Genomic DNA, 20148 nt, shown 5'->3' on the forward strand with positions numbered 1-20148 from the left:
AATGCATTACAGAGCGATGATATACGCGTGTCAATGGGAACGAGCGGTACTGTGAAACGAACGAGCGGGCCGCCAGGGATAACAAGAAGGCAGAGAGAGAAACCGAAAGAGAGAGAGATGGAGGGAGGGGTTGCATAAAACAAGACAGACCAAACCAGCCACAACATCCAAATGCGCACAACAGGCACTGGGGGAGCGCAGAACAACTACACATGTGCATGAACGGGGTACGAAAAGTCAAGGGGTGAGGACGAGGACGGAGGGTACGCAGAGTGTGACAACGACGATAGTGTGATATGTATGTATGTATGTATGTAGTAGCTAGAGTGAACGTATGTAGGTACTAATCGGAGGGAAGACGACGACGAATCAACTCGAATCCAAACCGAGACCGTTGTGGTATATACGGTATAAGTTTACGATGTGGTAGTCGACGCTCAGCCGGGGGACGGTCACAGACAGCCTCCGGTCGACGCCAAGAACGCTAGCGCGAGTGGGAACTGGAACGAAAGGACTGTTCCTCTCGCTCGCCGCCGACTCCGAGCTCGACCGCAGGCTGCTGTTCCCGGTCCCCGTCGCGCTGCTGCTCGGGCTGCTGCTGCTGCTCTGGCTCCCGTCCCCGCTGTTCGTGTTCCCGCTGCAAGAGAGAATCGCTCGAATCAACCTGCCCGCCTCCGCCCAAAAACAGTGCAACTAACCCGCGCTCGACCTCGTCGTTGCCCTTCGTCGCCAGCGAGAGCACCTCCTCCAGGGGTGACTTCGACGTCGGCGTTTCTGGCAAAGGAGGGGCGTCCTTCAGCGTAACCCCGTTCTTGATGAGGAACATGTCGACCAGCAGCCTACACTCGTCCGCGGAAGACGCAACGGTCATCATCCGGCGCAGATCCTCCGCGTCGGTGGCGGAGATCGCAGGCGGAGGTGGAGGCGGCGGCGGCGGCGGCTCAGAGGGTGTGATGGGGCTCCGCGAGGCCGACCGTGACGCGTATCCGCTCTCGGCCTTCGAGTGTGTATGAATCGATTTCCGGTCGAGCGTGGAGGTGGGGGAGGTGATATTCACACTGCGTGGGTGGAGTGACGCCTCGGACGTGTCGAGCTTGACGGGGTGCCCGTTGAGTATGACAGGTTTCCTCGCAGCCGGAGATGAGATAGGTGAGGTGGCAGACGTGCCCTCCTGGTGGTTCGGGCTCTGCTCTATCACTCTTGCGTGACGGTGGCCATTCACACCACGGCCTTCCGCAATGGAGTCAGATGCGATAGAACTCGAAGGCGAGACCACGGCGCTATCCAGCGGAGGCACTGCCTTGCGGGTGCCTCGGCGAGACAGGCTAGAAGGCTGCGATGACGAGACGTCCTCCGAGGAGTTGTGCGTGGACGACGTGTTCGACGCAGGAATAGACCCTTGGGAGAGAGAGCTCTGCATGAGGGCAGGACGGGGCGGTGGTGTCGCGACGACAACGTTAGGGTATGGGTTGTTCGCGCTAGCGACGTTGGGTATTGACCGCTTGCTCGTGAGAGAGGCGCTCTTGAACGCGGGAGGGGGCGGGGACGCGACGTGAATCTTCGAGTTCTTGCGTGTCAGCGACCTCGGTGTCTTTGGGGCCTCCTCCGCAATGCTACCATTGAGGCTTTCCCTCGAGCCGCCGAGCGTGAGACGCGACATCATGCGCTGCAAGCGTCCCGAGCGTGTCTTGGACGACTCGAACGAGATGACGCTCGCGTTCATGCTCGGGTTGTAGGCTGGCTCCTCTGGAGGGCCGGCTTCCAGGAACGCGATAAGGTCCTGCGCAGCTCGGGAGACATGCGGCCTGCTGCCGCCGGGGGAGCGAGGGGTAGATGGTTCTGGAGGGGACGAACGAACGGGACCTGCCTTGGGCACAGGTACGATGACCTCCTCCTGCATGTCCTCCTCTCCATCTGACCCGTTCATGATCTCATCCAAGTCCATCGACTCCCTGCTCTTCTGGATCTTCGTCTTCTTCTTTGGCATCCCGAAGTGGGGCGAACCCATAACCGCAGGCGACGCGTTCTGTGAACCTGCTACCTTTCCCACTGCCCTCGCCGCTGAGCCCTTCCTCGCGATTCCGTCTTCGTGCCTTGGATGTGGGACATTCGAGATGGAGATGGAGCGCAAGCGCAGGTCGCTGGGACTCGCCCGCGGGGTGGAGCTGGCGGCCGTGAAGCTGGTATTCCGCATCCTGACTGCAGCGTTGGATTGGAGAGGAGGTGAGGATGCGTGGTTGGAAGAGCCCGACTCCTCCTCATCCTCAACGATCGAGTCCACGTGGCGACGGCCGTTCGCAACGGGGCCTCGTTTAGGCTCGGGGGGCCCTGCTGTGGAGGATGCGGCGCCACCATCTTGACCCTTCTCAGCCTGCGCCGTCCGTCGGGTCATCCGTTCGCGCTCGATGCGCTCCTGCTTGTACACCTTTCCATCCGCGTTTCAACGCGCGCTATTCACAATCAAATCAGACTGCTATCGGACGCACCTCCATGCTCTTGAGTCGGTCAGGCGTCAGGGACACTTTCATGGTCGCACCCGAGCGCATGAGCTCGTCGAACTCCTGCTGAAGCTCCTCGTCCTCCTGGCGGGGCCGGGGCGGTGTGAGAAAGAGAAGAGAGACAAGGTTGAGAAGGAAACGCGGGCAGACTGACCTCGAACTCTGGGTACTCGCGGTTGATGCCATTTTCGATGCTTGATCGCGCTAGCGCGGCATTCGCCGGCTCATGTTTGTCGCTTAGGCTGCGCGCGTGGAAAATCTTCGCGCCTTTGGCCTTCTCGAAGGACGTCCTCCGCGATTCGCTGGACCCATGGCCGAGCACCGTCGATTTCTGCGAGTCCGTCGACAGACGGGACTTGGCTGAGGGCGTCGCGGTCGACTCGCCACCCATTGGGGAAGACGTAGAGTTTCGGGAAGCCATGGTCTTGTCTGTACTTCTCGAGAACGACTTGCTCCTGCGTGGACGCTGGGCCTTGGACAACGCCTCAATATGTTCGAACACTGCGAGCGAAAGGTGGGTAAGTTGTATGTGCGTTGAATCCAACAACGGCACGTTCATATGCCTGATAGGAGACACTGCTATGCAGGATTCTCCGATCTCACTGGAGACCGCAGTGCTGTGGCGATAGCCACCAACAATCAAACGATAATACCACCGAGTGAGAGCACATTTGGAGCATACGAGCTCGAGTCACGTGAGAGGACCTATACCACGCCAAGTCTGAGTCTCGCACACGACTGTGCTTCGAAGGACACGGAGCAGCAAGCGCATTCCAAAGTGGCTGCTCACTAGCACTTCCGGATGCGGCTGAGCCTAGAGTGCACGGCCCGGTTTTAGGGTGTCTTGGTCACATTGCGAGCAGCCTAGCCTCGGTATATGCATCTCCACGAACTCTGTGCAGCTGACCCTCGGAATACGAGTACGCTCCCTACCACGCATCCTTCTCGACGCTCCCAACGCTTGGATAAAGAAAGCAGGACTCACCTTTCATGGACTTGAACATGCCGTAAATGGCGTCGTCTTCACCTAGCGCAATGAAGAGATCCTGGATAGTGGCAAGGGTACGGCTACTATCTCGCGCAGCCACACGGCTCACGTTCGATAATACATGTCTGCGTCGGCACGGAGATGAGATGAGACGAGACGTGAGGGGGAGAGATAGACGGGGAGGTGACAAGCGACTCACTCGCAGATGGCCCTGGAAAATACCGCCAGCGTGAGTTCGCGAAGCCCGAGGCCCGATAGATGTCAAGTTGTACCACGTACTCAAGTATAGCCGTGAGATAGAGTGCTGCCGGGGCCAATAAAGCAGGGCTCGGCGGTGAAGTCGAGCCGGCGGCCTCCATGCGCTGCTGCAGCCGTTTCTCCGCTTCGGCGTCCTCATCGGAGTCGTTCATGGTTGAGTACGCCTCGCATTTGAGACGTAGCAGCTGCCCACGGGCGTGAGCGCCGTGTGGCTGGAGATGGGGTACGGATGGAGATGGAGTGCTCACCTCGAATGACCACTGGAGGTCAAAGTCGGAGCTGCTGGTGCGGGGAGAGGCTGCGCGCGCCCCCGTGCGGTCCCAGTACGCCTTGAGCTCTACCTCCGCTTCAAGCAAGGCCTCTTTGCCGAGGCTGGTGGGGAGAACTTTGAGGAGCGCGGCCTTGAGCTTCTCGGTTGTGAGCGATCGCGAGACGGAGAGGATGCTGTAGAGGATCTCGTCGAGGAGGACATTGACGGAGTGCAGGGCTTCCGGTTTGAGCTTGATTGGTCGGACGTCGGAGAGGATGACCTCGGCGGAGCGTGTGGATATGTACGAAGGACACTGGATAGACATGGCGTTCGCTGGCGGCGTGGGGGACGTCGAGGGCGGCGGGGGTGTGCGGGAGGCTGCTCAGAACATGGCTGGCGGGAGGAGGATGCGGAAGCGGTAACGGGGCTGCGGCGAGCTGAGTCTGAGACGCGGTGGCGAGGAAGCGAGCGAGCCGCGTCGGACGTCCACGAGGGCCCTCCCAGCGCCGCCTCCAGTCAGATCTGAATTGCCGATTCTGGGCCACTTTACCATCAAAAGAACATCACACAACTGCGATTCTAGTCGCTCTTGTACTCCCCCATACAGTAATCTGTATCTACGGCTTATGCGCTAACCCAAGTTACTCAATACCTTCAGATGCGACCTTGCTACCTCTCCTCCACCTGCTGCTGCGACGAAGCATCACCATCTAGCACGTCTGCTGTACCGAGTTCAGCCACAGACTCAGAGTTTGCTGCGACTGGGAGAACCTCCGCAGGCACGGGCGCCCTGAAGTTCGATCTTCTGGGCAGTACCAATCTCCCGCCGCCGGCATCTACTTTCCCATCTGGATCACTGACGTCGCCCACGAGCTGATCTGCCCGATCATGTGGCCCCCCTGCTCCTGCTTCGGGCGCCACCACGATCGCCTCGGTCGCCTCGACAACGGACGCAGACGGGGTCGCCGACCCTCCAGCAACCACTTCGGGGCCGACGTCGTTGGAGGTCCGAGCGGGAGACGGGTCGAGAGCGGATGCTGCGGGGGTGTCGGGGAGAGCAGTGCTAGCCACTGCTTCGCTCGCCTTGATCGTCTCGGTCGGTGTCCCCGACCCGCCAGGAACCACTTCGGGGCCAACGTGGTTTAAGGTCGGGGCGGGAGCGGGGTTAGCCCCGGATACTGCGCTGGCGTCGGGGAGAGTGCGCCCAGCGGGAGGACCCTCGGGCTCGTTCGAGAAGAGCACGAGCCCGTCGTTGACCATCTTCGTCACCTCTCCGGACCCAATCTCGTCGAGGTGCAGGTAGAGCCTCCTCGACGCGTCGTACCCGTCCGTCAAGTCAAGGTACTCTCCGTCGATCCACCGCTTAATCAGCGCGAGGCTCTCCGCCGGGGTCTTGCCCGCGAGCTCTGCCGCCGCCATCTTCTCCGCGAGCCGGCGCGACCCACGCGAGGGTGCGGCTGCATTCGACCTTCGGCCTTGCCACTTGAAGCAGATGATGTTCTCCAACACCTGGCAACAGAAAAACACGAATCTTCAGTGAGATCCCAATACTGTACCGACCTGAGCTATACGCGGCGGGCATCCCAGGTCATGACGACAACGTTTCCTTTACACGACCAAGCGGATGCGCAAGACATGCAACCTCCTGGAAACTCCCATTGGTGAAAGGCACAAGAAACCTCGGGGGAGGCTGAACTTTCATCGTTTTTGCAGGTGCTTTGGCCTCGAAACGGTAAAACTTTAGCCCTCCCGGGACACCACGAACCGCGCCTTGTTCCTCGCCTTCTCTCCCAACCCGCAATCTGGTGTTGCCCGCCGTAACATTTTGAAAGAATACTCACCTTCGCACCAAGCCACTGGTGCCGCTCCTTCGATATCGGATGCATGCTGACACGACATGGCACCGACAAGTACGCCGGCACAACTCCTGGCAGCGGAGGCAACGGCCGCTTCCTCGGTAGAGGCCGCAGCGGCTCGCAGCACGCCCGAAGGATGCCCGCGCCATTCTCATTGCGGTGTTTGCTCGACCGATGGTGTTCCAGAAGCTTATCCGGCGCGTCAAACAGCTGGTCGCAACCTGTGGAACGTATCACGTCAACTGCGCCCCCGCCTCCGAGTCTGGCATCCAATCACGGATCACATACCTTCGTACGCGCATCGCAGCGGGACCAGTGCGTGCTTGTTGAGGTGTTTGAGCAGCCCGACCTTGTCGACGAACCGTTTCGACAGGCATCCATGCCAGCGGCAGGCGTACGACCCCTGAGAAACGGACGGGAGAAGCGCGAAGCACGGCAGTTCAGTCAATCAGGAACAACGTAACGCGACAGAATGGAAGCGGCGATAAGGCACGTACCCATTCATCCTGCTCGCCGGCATGCAGCGCGAGGTGCTTCTGCAGCGTGTGCGATGAATTAAGGACGGCGCCGCACCCGGCCCACTGACAAGGCGTCTCGCGCAGGCGGCTGCATGACAACTCCGCCGCGGCCTGCACTTCTTTGTCTGCACATCACAGATCAGTGTTAGCAGACGTCCCGGCGATAGATGCAGAAGGGCGAGATTGCGACGCACCTGCTTCGTCCATTTCAACATCGTCGTCGTCGTCGACTGCATCACGCCTTCGATCAGTATCGCAATGTTTCATTGTCGTGTTGAAGACAGACGCACCTGGGCATGTCGCAAGTTCATCTTCGTCATCCGAGAGTTCTTGGTCGGCGGTCCGAGGAGGACTGCGAAGTCTTTTCGCATATCGAGGGAGCGGGGGCGCGAGCACATAGGCCATAGAGCGTCGCCGACTCGGGGTTCGTGCAGGGGACCCGTCCCCATCGCGCGAGGAAGCCGTCTCGACATCGGTGTCAAGCTGTCTGCCCTTGCCCTTCACGTCGAACAACTTCCGAGACTGAGCTGTGGATGTGACTGACACGCCGTCCTCATCTGTCGGAGGTGGCGGAGACGCTTGACGGCTGAGGTCAGGATCCGGCGAGTTCGACCGCGACGGGAGGAACAACGGCAGCTTCTCCTTTGACCGAGGCGTAGGCACAGGCGAGGAAGGTCCGACATTCGACGTCGAAGATGTCAGAGGTCGGGTCGGAGACAACAGCACGATCGACTCTTCTGGCAGATCGAAGGCGCCCCCATCGTCTGCATAATCGAGGTCCTGGCTCGGGTGCAAGCGATTGACCTCCTCCAGCGCAGTCCCGAGCGAGGGAGACTTGGTCGTCCGAACAGTAGGAGAAGCGGGTGCTGAAGACGATTCCTCCAACTCCTCAATGATGGCCTCCTGGACCTGGTGCGCATCTGCAGCATCGGACGACGTGATACTCGGTGCGCGAACGGGGATCGTTTCGAGTCGACCGGTCTGCTCCACGTCGTCAACAGGGTCGTCTGTCTCTGCACCTGCACCTCCCTTCCCGTCTTCAGCAGGTTCCTCCGTCGTCAAGTCAATGATGTCTGCGTCCGCGACTGGTTCAGGGGGAAGGGGCGCAATAACAACATCGGCCTCTGCAGCTTTGCTCTCGACCAAGACTGATGCATCGGGCTGAACATCAGTCTCATGGTCCTCGATACGCTGTCTCTTGGACGGAGTAGAAGGGATCGACACTGGAGACGCCTTCCGCTTGCTATTCTCCGTTGGTAGCGCATTCGCTTCTGAAGTCGGCGTGGTCGAGGGAGGAAGCGTGGTTCCGGGCGTGCCTCGGAGAGGTAACAGAGCGCGCATGATGTCGTGGGCAAGCGTTCTCCTATCCGCAGACTGCGGAGAAAATGAACTAGTCGCTCGCTGCACCTGTGCCGCGGGAGTTGTCGACGTCTGCGAATGCGTCTGTAATGGTGGCCTCGTGGGGGTCGACAGCACTGTTTGTGTGGCCGGGGCGGACGCGTTGGCCTGCTGTGAGCGGGGGTGGAATACAAATTGGAGTTGGCCGTAGCCATTGCGAAATGCCATCGGAGCACTGGGGTCGCGAGGCTTGTACCACTGCAGCTGCTCGGCGTGGGCTGGTGCGCCATTTGTGCTGGGGTTCGGTGTCAATGGCGCAGAACTTGTAGGAACAGTAGAGGATGGAAGGGGGTTAGGCGCTGGATGCCTCGCAGCAGATGACTGGGACGAAGGAGGATGTATGGGCTGAGTTGGCTGGACGCTGAACTGTACTGTCGAGGTAGGGATCGCAATCGTCTGTGGCACATGCGTCGCCTGCCTATCGGCCACAGTCACAGGCGAAGGCTGCATAGAAGATTGCTGCACCTGCACCTGCGCCTGAGGTTTGGCCGCAGATACCGGTACGGACGGCGGTTGTAGTTGAGTTGGCTGGTCTTGCATCTGAGGCCTGGTGGGTGCGAGTGGAGATAGCTGCGTCGAGGCTAGTCGAATCCCTGCTTGCGCTCGGAGTCTTATGTACACTCTTTGAAACATCTTGACGGTGTCTTGTTGAGGCTTACTCTAGAACGACATTCAGTAAGTGTTACGAGTGCAGAGATTAGGAGCAAGTTCACCCGCAGCCTCTCATAGAGCAATGCGACAACCTGCTTTGCCTTGTCATTGAGCTTTTCGAAAATGAGCCGTTCCGCAGCTGTCATGCTGGTGCCGTCGTTCCGTTGCCTGATCGCGGCGTCTGTTGCGATCATGATTTGCTGGGCGACATTTGGTGACACATACTGGAAAAAGGATCGCATCAAGTGTTCTCTACACCTTCCGGCATGTGCACCATACTCACTTTAAAGACGTCGTAGAGTAGTTGCTCCTCCTGAAGGTCAACGACTGGTGGCTCTTGTGCAGCCTCATGGTGGGAGTGTTGCTGGTCAGGATGTCCATCGGCAGGCGCTGCGTTGGACGATGGTTGCGTCGTACGCGACGTAGTCGGCTGAACCGTCGCGGAGGTGGTGCCTGAACCACCTACATGCGAAGACGGACCGGCACCTTGGCTAGACTGGTATGCGGCTTAAGTCGTGACCATGAGTAGACATCAGTAATTGTAAGGTTGCCGCAGTTGATAGAATCATTACAGGATGATGGACCTGAAGTGCTCGCCACAGGCTGCGGTACGGAGTAGTGGTTCACGGTGGTCCTGTGATGAGCCTTGGACATAGGTTGTCCGCGTGCTTGACCATGAGCAGTCCGGTGTTCGGAGTTGTACGATTGCTGTTGGGCCCCTGCATGTGTGGACTTCGGGTCACGATAGGTGGTTTGCGGTGTAGACGTATTGGCAGTGGAATATGGGGCACCACCGTATTGTGGAACCGGTGCGTATCGTGGATAATGTGGGTTTGTTGACGTTTGCGACGCGCCTCCACGTGAGGTACTGCCGATGGACTCCAGCTGTCCGTACGGTTTACACACGTACTGAAAGTAAGGGAAGCGATTACTTACCTGTGGCGAGCCTTGTGGAACCTCGACAATCCTGGCGCTGGTGGGAACTTCGTTGTAGGCAGCTACCGGCTGCGCTGCAAAGTACTGAGGCTGGATCCAAGGTTGGTTTGAGGTGGACGGACCCGCCACGGGGGGGACGAAAGTACTACACGATATGAATACCTCACTACTCTCAATGAGCACGCGTGAACAGACGTACTTCCGTGCTGCCACACCGCTATTCAGCTGAGCGAGTCTTTGTCTGAGTATGATTAATGGTCAATAGAATGCTCTTATACAAAACCGTGGTTTGCAGACGTACTCGGCCAACCTCCCCTGCTCCGCTATGGCTTGTAGCTGCTGCCGCTCCTGCTCCTGTGCGACATACTTTGCTGCCGCTTCAGCATTCCTCTGCTCCGCACGCGCAAGCATCTCCTTCATAGCCTGGATTTGGGCCATGTTCCTGCTGAACTGCTCAGGTGTGATGCTCTGGACAGGTACCAGCGCGCTGAAATCGTATTGCCCCGGCTGCTGAGGATTGCCATTGTTCATAGCTTGAACTACAGCACGCAGAAGTTAATGGAAGACGACCAAGCAGAGCAGACAAGATCACAGGAACCGTGAAGCCACGGAGAACAGCACCGTGTACAGTCTGTACTGCAGTTGAAGCTGCTGAACGCGCGAGACCTGCTGACAAAGCAAGACGCGTCGCGGTTTAGCGCTCAATATGCGTGAGGAGTACCGCGTCTTCTCCCGCTTTTCCAACTTCTCCCGACAGCGTGCGCCGGTCGACCATGCTGGGTTACGGTGTAATCAGAGGCGGATCTTTATGTCGCGTTCTCGCACCACAACGACGCTGCCTCGCTTCCGTCTCCTCTACATCTCCGGTCAATCCCAACTCCGTTGGTCCGTTCCAGGTCTTCGATCGCCATGTCAAACAAATGCAGAAGGACCGCGCTGCTGCGCGAGATGGTGGAGAGCGTAGCAGAACCGTGGACTACGTGCGGAGCGAGATAGCAGACGCGCTCGCGGAACGTATGCAGGTGCGAGTCTTCTGTGCGCGCTGTCCCGGATGTATTGAGGCAAGGCATGCAGGACATCAAACGCAAGTTCAGTAGCGTGTTGGACTTGGGCTCTGGCCCCGGTCATTTCTCCAAACTGCTTGACACGGAGACCGCAGGGAAAGTGGTCATGTTGGAATCGAGCAGTACGTCTCAAATACCCTCCTCTCGCAGTACCTCTTGACGCAACAGGCCGAACTCACAGAAAAGCTCCTCAACAGGGACCCTGATGATGAGTTCGAAGGTACGCGCCTTTCTCTGACTGCTGACGTGATGCATGATCCAACAAATACAGTTCCCGTGGAAAGGATACATGCGGATGAGGAGAACTTACTTCAAATCATCCCGCCCAACTCGCAAGAGGCCATTGTATCCTGTCTAAGCCTTCACTGGGTCAATGACCTACCAGGTGAGCGCGCATATGGCTGCGAGCTCGATGCACTTGAGATACGACTAGGCAACAGGAATTCTCGTCCAAATCAAAGAGGCCCTCAAACCCGATGGTGTCTTCCTCGGCGCGCTGTTCGGCGGAGATACGCTCTTCGAGCTGCGAACATCCCTTCAGCTGGCAGAAGTCGAGCGCGAAGGAGGAATCTCGCCACACATATCCCCTATGACTGGTACGCACCTCTGTTCTCCAGTAAATGCGTCATTCCTGAAGCAACAACCCGCAGATTCACGAGACATGTCCAACCTGCTGGGACGCGCGGGCTTCACGCTACTTACAGTCGACGTGGATGAGATCAAAGTGGCCTATCCCTCCATGTGGGAGCTGCTGGAAGATTTGCAGGATATGGGCGAGAGCAACGCAGTAGTTGGACGGTAGGAGTGTCAGCAATTTAACGGAGCGGCCATGCTCAGCAGGGTTCTCAGGCGACATTTCATCCACCGTGACACTCTCGTAGCTGCGTCGGCGATTTACAAAGGTGCAGTTCAATGTGTCGCTCTCATGGAGGCAAAGTTGCTGACACCGGCATCAGAAATGCATGGTCATGAAGATGGTTCTGTTCCGGCAACATTCCAGGTTATCTACGTGGTACGTATCACCGTCCAGGTCTGCTTTCATCGTTCACCTTCGTCCGTCCCAGATTGGATGGAAACCTGCACCGAACCAGCCAAAGCCGCTAGAGAGAGGTTCTGGCGAGACAAATCTCAAGGACGTCCTGGAGCACTGAGTAATGTGTGGCTAAGAAGCCTGCGGCGTGTCCTCCTCCACCTCCGCCAAATCGACCACCCGGGTTTCTCCCTCCTGACCACCCTCTTCTCCGCCCTCCTCGACCTCGTCGGCGCTATCCCCGCCTTTCGAACTGGAGGCCCCGCCTCTCCTTCTACCCTCATTGTTGAACTTGCGCTTCGGCATCACCGCATATAGTGCCTGTTCCCAACTCCGTGTCTCAACCCACTTCAGGAGGATCTCGAAGGTCTGATTGACCGTGAGGACTTTACGGGTGCGCATCTCGGCGAGGTACGTCCCGATGGGTAACCGTGCGGAGCGGATGTTGTGTTCTTGGGACTTGTTCAGGCAGAGGTTCTATGTCGTCAGTCAGCATGGTATCTCCAGACGAAAAGAGTCGATTCGCGCATATATGTACACATGGGGGAGATGTATAGACTGCGCTTACCTTGTACCGGTTGTGGTCGACAATCCCGCCAATGATGTACGTCTCGCCCTCCTTCAGTTCCGTCAACTCTTCCTCCGAGTCCGCGGTCAGGTATACCACCGTCTCTCGGTCCGCTCTGCTCGGCGCGCGTTCTCGCAGTGACTTCTTGCCCTCCGCACCTTCACCTGTCTCGACGTTGTCCGCACCCTCGTCCTCCTGAGCTGCAACGATTTGTTGTTCTTGCGCGTTATTATCCGGCTTGTCTTCCCATAACCTACGATAGTCTTCCTCCCACCACTCGGCGTTGACCCACCGCTTATACGCCGCGTTATTCATCGCATCCATGCGCGTCATCGTCCGTCCATTCAGCGAAGTAAACAACAACGACGAGAACGGATGCACGGCCTTGCGGTTCGCGCTGTACGTGTACGCCAACTGCGAAGTGAGACTTTTCACCTCCTGCGGCCATTCAATCATCGCGTGAACTATGCGGCGACATAGCACACTCACATTCTCCGACATCTTGTCATCGAACCCAAGGTCAACCACCACGCGTGCATTGAACGGCGTGCGCGGACCCTGCTCCGTCTTCTGCCTCTTCTTGTCCCGTGCCGCTTCCTCCTCGTCCAGCTCTCCAGCCGCCCGTTTCTCCGCCAGGGCGCGTTTCTTCTCCTTTTTGCGCTCCTTCTCGGCCGCTCGCCGCTCCTTCTTCCGCTCCGCGATGTATGCGGCCTTTGCGAGCTTTTTCTGGGCCTTCTTCGACAGAGGCTGGTCTTCGGAGGGCGATGGCGCGGGGCTGGCCGCTGGAGGATCGGCGGGTGCTGGTGCGGTCGTAGCGGGTATGGATGCGTCGTCAGACATGGTGCGGAGAACAAGCAAGGACTTTCGTGAGATAGAGACGAGTCGGCCGCTGGTCGAGCAAGCCAACTTCAAGCTCAAGACCGTTCTGGAGAGCAAAAGCATCAACATCTCCGCGGCGGGCCGTAGTCGCGATCGCGATCGATGGAAAGCGCCCGGTAGTTGAGTATGCTTCGTACCGTCGTGACTACCGCGACCTTCCTTGTTCTCCTCCTCGCCGCACTAGCTTCATACAGGTCGCGCTACGCCCCGCAAGTCCTGCACACCACTACGAACATGGCTGCTGCAGCATTGAAATACTTGATCGTCGCTCCCCGCGCGAAGCACACCGCAACAGTCATCTTCGTCCATGTACGTGTGGCTAACGCGATTTAAGGTAGCTTGCAGGCTGACTGACAGCTATGTAGGGTCTCGGAGACACTGGTGCTGGCTGGCAGTCATTAGCGGAAATGTATGCTCGCGATAGCAACCTCCAGCACGTCAAGTGGATCCTGCCTCACGCGTAGGTGCTGACTGGCCATTAAGCCGTTCCCCACGAAACCGATTTCGCGACGCAACTACACCTACTCACTGGTTCGTTCCAGACCCGTTGCACCCGTTACAGCGAACAATGGGTTCCGCATGCCCGCATGGTACGTGGGCACCGTCCAGATTGACACGACCAGGTTGACCCATACGGGCTCAATATGCAGGTTCGACATCTTCGAGTTCGGAAGCATCAATGCCCGTGAGGACGAGGAGGGCATGCTCAAGACCATGTACGCCCTCAACCAGCTCATCACCGCCGAGGTCGATGCAGGCATCCCCGCGAACCGCATCGTCCTCGGGGGCTTCTCGCAGGGCGCCGCGATGTCGCTCCTGACGGGGCTCACGACAGAGCGACGCCTCGCCGGCCTCGGGATCCTCAGCGGCTGGCTGCCCATTCGTAACAAGGTTAAGGCGGTAAGTGCCTTCGGTCATAGGACGGTTGTCATCCAACGCGAGGCTGACGAGTTCGCCTTGTCAAGATGGTGTCCGACCATGCGAAAAAGTTGCCCATCTTCTGGGGGCACGGCACGGTGGACCCGATTGTGCGCTTCGACCGCGCGACGTTGTCTATGGAGTTCCTGAAGAAGGAGCTGGGCATCAACAACGTTGAGCCCGAGAACGTCCTCAATGGGGGCATCGAGTTCCACGCGTACGAGGGCCTGCCGCACTCCGCTGATCCGGAGGAGCTGGACGACCTCAAGACCTTCCTGAAGAAGGTCGTTCCTGCCCAGGAGTGACTGCGTGGAGTTCGCTCGTTCAGGAAGCTGCGGTGCTTGTTCACGTCCAAGGATGGGCGAATGTGAGCTTGATATAAGCTGTATCACCGACGTCTATTCCAATCATCGTTCCGTCCCCTCGCACGACGATGTCAGACATTTCGCGCAAACCCGATCTATCACCATCTCGAATGCATGTGCAGAACCACGACGCATGAGAAAGAAGGGTATGTGCTGTACACGCACTATCTCCTGGCGCGTGTTGACCGTCGTGGTCTGCTGTCAGCAGCGTCTGTGTCCTCAATCTTCCGCTTGCGACGACTTGACTGAGTCGGCTTTGCCGCGACTGCATCCTCCTCCTGCGCTCCTTCGGATTGTCCGTCTGCCTCTGCCTCCTCTTCCTCGTCATCTTTCTTGGCCACTGCCTTCTTACGACTACGACCGCTGGAATTGGTCTTGGTCTTAGCTTTCGTCTTCTGCTTGCCGGCCCCTCCCTCGTCCCACCCGCCGCGCTCTGCCAACTGCTCGATGACTCTCCACGTCTCCCCCTCGACCCTCTGCACGCTGAGTCTGCCCCGGGTGACGAGCGCCATCCCTGTTCAAGTCAATGTGACGGGCTGCGGTAAAGGGTCGGATGTCTGCACACCTTTGATCGCCTGCGCACCATCTTCACCGATGTAGGACACGTCTTCTGGGACGTCTGTCGAAGATGCGATGGTCCGGAGTAGCGACAAGGGAACGAAGTGTTTGGCACGCGAAACAAAGGTCACGTCGACCATGTGCCACTTCGGATTATCCTTGTCTGTTTTCTGTGGATGGTCTCTTAACGGCGGCGCGTGGAGGGAAGACTGGCTCGCTCACGGCATCGTAGTAGGGGTGCGCTGAATCCCAAGCTGTGTCTCTTGTCCTGCGTTCTCAGTCATGTCCGGGTTAATCAAACCACGACGATACTCACAATCTGGGTATGCCTCTTTCGATACCTGGATGTACGCGCCCCATCAGCGTGCACTAGTGTCTGAAATGACGGACGTACCTCTGCAAACCCCGCTATCCCTTTTGGCAGGATTGAGGACGGTTAAGTAGGTAGTGTGGCGGATGTATGCGCACCTGGGTTCTTGCAATTAGAGTGGTAGAACAGAACCTGCGATGTGAACGATCGTCGGCAATGCTCTTCACAATATGGACATCGCGGCATGCTCTGAGCTCACTTTGTCGCCGACCGCCATCTCTTTCATCAAGTTCCTGGCCTCAGCATTGCGCACCCCCTCCCAAGGCGTTGTCTTGACGGCCTCGAAATCGTCCACACTGAACTACCGCGTTCCGTTCGAGAGACGCGCGCGCATACAGCCACGTCCTGAAGGCGCACCTTGACGTCCTTGCCTTTGACGATGCGCGAGTCGGGCTCAGCCTTCATAAGCCAGTGTTTCTGCGACATTGTGTGAACTAGGGGGAGACAAACGCGGAGGCAGACAACGAAGACGCGTTGAGGACTGGTAGGCGCGGAGCAGCGCGGGTGACGAAGAAGTGGCGGAGCGTGCAGCAAACAGCGGACAACACGCCTTCCTCGCTCTCATCAACGACCACCTGGGCTCCTTCCTCGCTGCCTCCGCGCCCGTTCTCCGTCCGCTCTTTGTCTCCTCGTGTTCTCTAACTGGGCGACGCCGTCGTCGGCAATGAGCAGCGTGGATGCTGCCAGTCGCTCCGCGCAGACCGCGTCTCCATCTCCATCGCCTGCAGAACAGCCACTATCCCAACCAGACTCCTCCGGCCCCCAAGAGCCGCCTCGCGATGCCGATACGCCCTCATCATCCTCCGAGATAGAACCACGCGTCCAGCCCGTGCAGGCTGGACAGGACGTGGATACGCCGCAGGTCGTCGAAGGTACCTCTTCCTCGGGCGAGGTCCTCGTGGGGGTCCCGGTTGAAGGGGTGGATGCGGAGCAGGCTGCGGGGGCTGTCGACGATTCGCAGCAGTGGACAGAGGACGACAGTCATGAGCTGAAGCGCGTCAAGGTCTACGAACTCATCGGCAGTCGCTGGGTCGACCAGGGTACCGCGTTCTGTTTCGGTGACTTCCAAGACAACGAGGCTCTCCTAATCGCCCGCGCCGAGGAAGACTTCAACCGCATCATCCTGACGACCACCATCCGAGCCACCGACGTTTACCAACGACAGCAGGGTGCGTGATAAGGCTATCTACGCGTGCGACGCGTGTCCTCCTGCCAGTCACTCAACCGTTCTTCAATGTCGCAGAAACCTTGATCGTCTGGACAGAGCCCGACGGCGTCGACTATGCACTCAGCTTCCAAGACCCTGAAGGATGCGCGGAGGTGTGGCACTTCATTGAGGAGGTCCAGCGACATATGAATGTCAATGGTGAGTGCAGCACACTCTTGCAGCGTGTTTCTCATTCTCAGCCCCACTTAACTGCCGCCTCTAGCTGAAGACATGACCCTCACGTCCTCCCCCCTCATCGGTCCTGAAGGTCCCGAGCCTTCAGTAACGACAGCAAACATCATTCGTTCAGGTCGATTGCCTCAACCGCAGATGGGTATCATCGGGGAGATTGATAGTGCGATCAAGACTCTTGCACGGACAGCCGTCGTGAAGGAGCGTGTGTGTGAGTACATTCAAAATGAGGTATGTATAAAGTCACTGGTCGCACGCCCTGGTACTAAGCCGTCCCCTTTCCTCTAACCAACTACCGAACCGGTCCCTCCGAACCCCTCGGTTAATCCTTCCACAGGAGTACATCAAGGCCTTGATTGACGTCTTTCATCAGGCGGAGGATCTTGAGAGCCTGGCAGACTTACATGCGCTGTTCGGCTGCATGCAGACTATCCGTAAGTCCCAGTTACGATCCCTTTGCATTCAACTGATCCAAACTACGCTACCGCAGTGCTGCTGAATGAGCACAGCCTCTACGAGCACATCCTGGATGATGAGATCTTCCAGGGCGTAGTTGGCATCCTCGAATGTCCGTGTACCTACCCTAGTTCGTGTACGTCGCCGGAGTCTAATCGTATTGTACAGACGACCCGGAATTCCCCAACTACAAGGCCAACTACCGCGACTTTCTCCGTGAGACCGCCCACTTCCATCAACCCATCCCTATTCGCGACGACGCCATCCAGAGGAAGATTCACCATACTTACCGACTGCAGTTTCTCAAAGACGTCGTGCTTGCGCGTGCCATTGACGACTCAACCTTCAACGTCCTGAACTCATCCATCATCTTCAACCAGATCGACATCATCACACATATCCAGAATGACCCAACTTTCCTCCGCGAGATTGCCGGAATGTTCATGGACGACGATTTGCTCGCGCTTCTTGGCCTCCCTACGAAGCACTCAGGACCGGGTGGAGATGCAGGATCGGAGACGAAGGATTTGGATAAGATGGATGTGGACCAGACGGAGGCGAAGGCCAATGGCGCAGCGCATCCAAACGGAGCGAGCTCATTATCTTCGAACAGCTCGCTGTCGCCGGAAGAAATCACACGACGTCGAGAAGTGGTCTTCCTCGTGCAGCAGCTATGTATGATGGGCAAGAACGTTCAGCTTCCTGCCCGCATGGCCCTGTTCCGGACACTGGTCGACCGAGGTATCGTCTTTGCCGTGCAGTGGGGTCTATCGCAGCCGGAAGACGACGAGGAGGGCCGCCAAATGATCGCTACCTCTGGGGAGATTATGATGGCACTCCTTGACCATGATCTCAACGGCGTCCGCGGCCACGTGCTGAAGCAGCTCGGTACGTTAGAACGCGAGAAAGCTAGTGGGAAGAACATCCGCGACAAGGAGACCGTGCTCGTGCTCATGTGCAAGGTTCTCGTACGGAGTCATGACCTCGCCGTGCAGAGTCTGGTTGGGGAGGCGTTGAGGCTGTTGCTTGAGATGATGTCAAACGATGCGGACGGTCCGGTGAGTGTGCCATTTACCTCCGCGGAGCACCGAATGACGGGGGGTCAGCAAAACATTGGGCTCAGGCTATTGCAGCAACGCGGGAAGGATGACCCGGGCGTCGAGAAGTTCCTTGACTACTTCTACAAGTACTGTATGGACATTCTCTTCAAGCCGTTCCAAGACATTCCGGAGTCGAAGGATGTTTCAGGTGCGTTATGCACCGTCTAGCTCTGATGGATGTCTCGCCAACCCCCGCACACAGATCCGGTCTTCTTCTTGTCTCGTGAGAAGACCAACCTCTTCCTATGGCTGTGCGACTTGCTATCCAACTTCACGCAACAACACTCCTTCCGTAGTCACTTCTTCGTCCTATCTTCAAACATCTCCCCTCGGGTTGCCACCCTACTCCGCTCCAAGGATAAGCACCTTCGCTTGGGTATGACGCTTCTTTTACTACGTGTTTCGTGCTATGGCTTACTCTACGATATCGTCCTATTAGCCGCATTCCGCTTCTTCCGCACATGTCTACGACTGAAGAACGGCAACCTCTTCAAGCATATGATCAAGCACGACATCTTCACGCCCATCCTGGACCTCACGACTCGCGAGTCAAGGCGCGACAACCTTGTCAGTTCAACATGTTTGGAGTTCTTCGACTTCATGCGTCGAGTATGTGCTATCTCGCACCCTCACGAGAACCATTGACCTCATTGTTCTGCAGGAAAACATCAAGGAGCTAATTCATCATTGTATGACGAAACATGGAGATACCATTCGAGCACTAGCGGCGTCTCCCGTCGTCGGCGCGAGGTTCCGAGATTTCATTGCTCGCTGGGAGATGAACATCGAGCCGCCACCAGTCGAGAAGGTGGAGAGGTACGCTGCCTTCATCGCTACGTTTCCTCTGGTGTTTTTAACAGCCATTCGCAGGATCACCCCAAGTACACCTCAGCGCTGGGGCCAGGGGAAGCTTATGGATACCGCCGAGGAGGACTACTTCAACGGCGAGGACGAGGACGAGGAGACCATCCACATCGTCAGCACGCCGCCGCCTCGAGGCACCATGAAGCGCAAGCGCACGGGCATGCGTCAAACGGGCATCCCCGTTCGCGCCCCGCCCAAGCCACCATTCAGCGGGCTGCCGCGCATGACGCCATTCAGCGGTCTCGTGGACTACGGTGGCGACGACGACCTCGGAGGGTCGGAGGAGAACATTGCGCCTACACCCGGACGCGACTCGCCCATTCCTGGGGGTTTCATCCCCGTCTCGTACAACTCCATCTCCTCGGAGCCGCCGTCAAGTCCCCGCATCTCGCACCGACAGGTGTCGATCAAATCTCCACTATCGCCAGAGGACGACGGCGACATCCTCGACGCGCTGTCGAAAGGCGGGTCGTCGCTTCTTCCGAGGATATCGGGCATGTCGGACGCCGGTGTGGGAAGCAAACGACGGCGCGACGACGACGATGACGAGCTGCTCGAGCGGTTGGCTAACAAGTCGAAACGACCGACTCCCAGCCCAACTTCACCGACGCCGGAGTCAGACTCGTCAGGGCCTGTCAAGGCTGTTGCGCCTCCCAAGGCGCCAGAGGAGGGACCCAAGAAGCTGAAGCTTAAGTTTGGTGCAGTGGGAGCAGCGGTCGCCTCGTCAGCGTCGCCGACGAAGAGCAGTAGTCCTTCAAGTACTGGTACGAAGGACGGGGACAATGGCTAGGACAATGATGAGGGCTTGCTGCTGGTTATGTTATGCTGGGTATTCGTTCTCGGTCGTACAGCTATGTTGATACGCACGCATGTTGTAGAATCCGCTTTACTGATCCATGTTGTTTGATCAACGTTTCAACGCTCAGCACTGCTGCTTACGCGTAAATAGTAGTATACATATCGTGAGGAACAGAAGCGTGCTATGTACCCAGATGAGAGACTAGCAGAACAGCATGTATGCAAAATGCAGGACAACGGAGCACGAAACGGTACTTTATGCAGACAAACAACGCAAGGTCTGAGTCAGAGTGGGAAAACTAAGGGATACTACGGCGACGAGGGACGGCCAACTATAAGCATCTGTAGAATTCATTTATAGAGCTGGGATTGTGAAATCAGGATGTCAGTGATGAAGAGGTTGGGATGGTGCGCGATATGTGCAAC

General features: G+C 57.7%; 7 protein-coding genes across 7 annotated transcripts; 3 read left to right on the forward strand and 4 right to left on the reverse strand.

Moving 5' to 3' along the window:
• Window positions 1-78: 78 nt before the first annotated feature.
• On the reverse strand, window positions 79-4450 carry L226DRAFT_529718 (uncharacterized protein). Its single transcript, XM_067679675.1, has 7 exons — window positions 3993-4450; window positions 3766-3929; window positions 3686-3697; window positions 3484-3611; window positions 2653-2999; window positions 2487-2582; window positions 79-2425 (listed from the first exon to the last, which is right to left on the reverse strand). The coding sequence occupies exons 1-7, from the start codon at window positions 4317-4319 to the stop codon at window positions 485-487; spliced, it is 3015 nt and encodes a 1004-aa protein (XP_067541885.1). The 5' UTR covers window positions 4320-4450; the 3' UTR covers window positions 79-484.
• Window positions 4451-4560: 110 nt separating this feature from the next.
• On the reverse strand, window positions 4561-9954 carry L226DRAFT_608568 (uncharacterized protein). Its single transcript, XM_067685945.1, has 12 exons — window positions 9655-9954; window positions 9553-9594; window positions 9354-9498; window positions 8990-9302; window positions 8701-8924; window positions 8480-8641; window positions 6659-8426; window positions 6563-6598; window positions 6348-6493; window positions 6139-6253; window positions 5836-6071; window positions 4561-5503 (listed from the first exon to the last, which is right to left on the reverse strand). The coding sequence occupies exons 1-12, from the start codon at window positions 9882-9884 to the stop codon at window positions 4664-4666; spliced, it is 4257 nt and encodes a 1418-aa protein (XP_067541886.1). The 5' UTR covers window positions 9885-9954; the 3' UTR covers window positions 4561-4663.
• A 142-nt stretch (window positions 9955-10096) lies between these two features.
• Window positions 10097-11924, forward strand: L226DRAFT_529721 (S-adenosyl-L-methionine-dependent methyltransferase). The gene is made up of 9 exons (XM_067679676.1): window positions 10097-10375; window positions 10428-10539; window positions 10599-10637; window positions 10689-10802; window positions 10858-11013; window positions 11068-11215; window positions 11267-11319; window positions 11374-11429; window positions 11482-11924. The coding sequence occupies exons 1-9, from the start codon at window positions 10127-10129 to the stop codon at window positions 11566-11568; spliced, it is 1014 nt and encodes a 337-aa protein (XP_067541887.1). The 5' UTR covers window positions 10097-10126; the 3' UTR covers window positions 11569-11924.
• Window positions 11482-12950, reverse strand: L226DRAFT_529722 (uncharacterized protein). Its single transcript, XM_067679677.1, has 3 exons — window positions 12505-12950; window positions 12018-12453; window positions 11482-11926 (listed from the first exon to the last, which is right to left on the reverse strand). Exons 1-3 carry the CDS (start codon window positions 12853-12855, stop codon window positions 11580-11582), a joined length of 1134 nt encoding a protein of 377 aa, XP_067541888.1. The 5' UTR covers window positions 12856-12950; the 3' UTR covers window positions 11482-11579.
• Window positions 12951-13006: 56 nt separating this feature from the next.
• On the forward strand, window positions 13007-14277 carry L226DRAFT_529724 (Phospholipase/carboxylesterase). The gene is made up of 5 exons (XM_067679678.1): window positions 13007-13203; window positions 13260-13354; window positions 13437-13484; window positions 13545-13794; window positions 13860-14277. The coding sequence occupies exons 1-5, from the start codon at window positions 13021-13023 to the stop codon at window positions 14115-14117; spliced, it is 834 nt and encodes a 277-aa protein (XP_067541889.1). The 5' UTR covers window positions 13007-13020; the 3' UTR covers window positions 14118-14277.
• On the reverse strand, window positions 14159-15516 carry L226DRAFT_477797 (DUF55-domain-containing protein). Its single transcript, XM_067676770.1, has 8 exons — window positions 15463-15516; window positions 15305-15406; window positions 15204-15237; window positions 15130-15149; window positions 15052-15076; window positions 14958-14995; window positions 14743-14905; window positions 14159-14691 (listed from the first exon to the last, which is right to left on the reverse strand). The coding sequence occupies exons 1-8, from the start codon at window positions 15508-15510 to the stop codon at window positions 14342-14344; spliced, it is 780 nt and encodes a 259-aa protein (XP_067541890.1). The 5' UTR covers window positions 15511-15516; the 3' UTR covers window positions 14159-14341.
• Window positions 15517-15650: 134 nt separating this feature from the next.
• L226DRAFT_477800 (DUF625-domain-containing protein) lies at window positions 15651-19986 on the forward strand. The gene is made up of 10 exons (XM_067676771.1): window positions 15651-16274; window positions 16349-16471; window positions 16536-16735; window positions 16842-16938; window positions 16995-17072; window positions 17129-18208; window positions 18263-18436; window positions 18500-18669; window positions 18722-18876; window positions 18931-19986. Exons 1-10 carry the CDS (start codon window positions 15770-15772, stop codon window positions 19712-19714), a joined length of 3366 nt encoding a protein of 1121 aa, XP_067541891.1. The 5' UTR covers window positions 15651-15769; the 3' UTR covers window positions 19715-19986.
• Window positions 19987-20148: the final 162 nt, after the last annotated feature.

Source organism: Lentinus tigrinus (genome assembly GCF_003813185.1).
Source record: "Lentinus tigrinus ALCF2SS1-7 unplaced genomic scaffold L226scaffold_2, whole genome shotgun sequence".
NCBI lineage: Eukaryota > Fungi > Basidiomycota > Agaricomycetes > Polyporales > Polyporaceae > Lentinus > Lentinus tigrinus.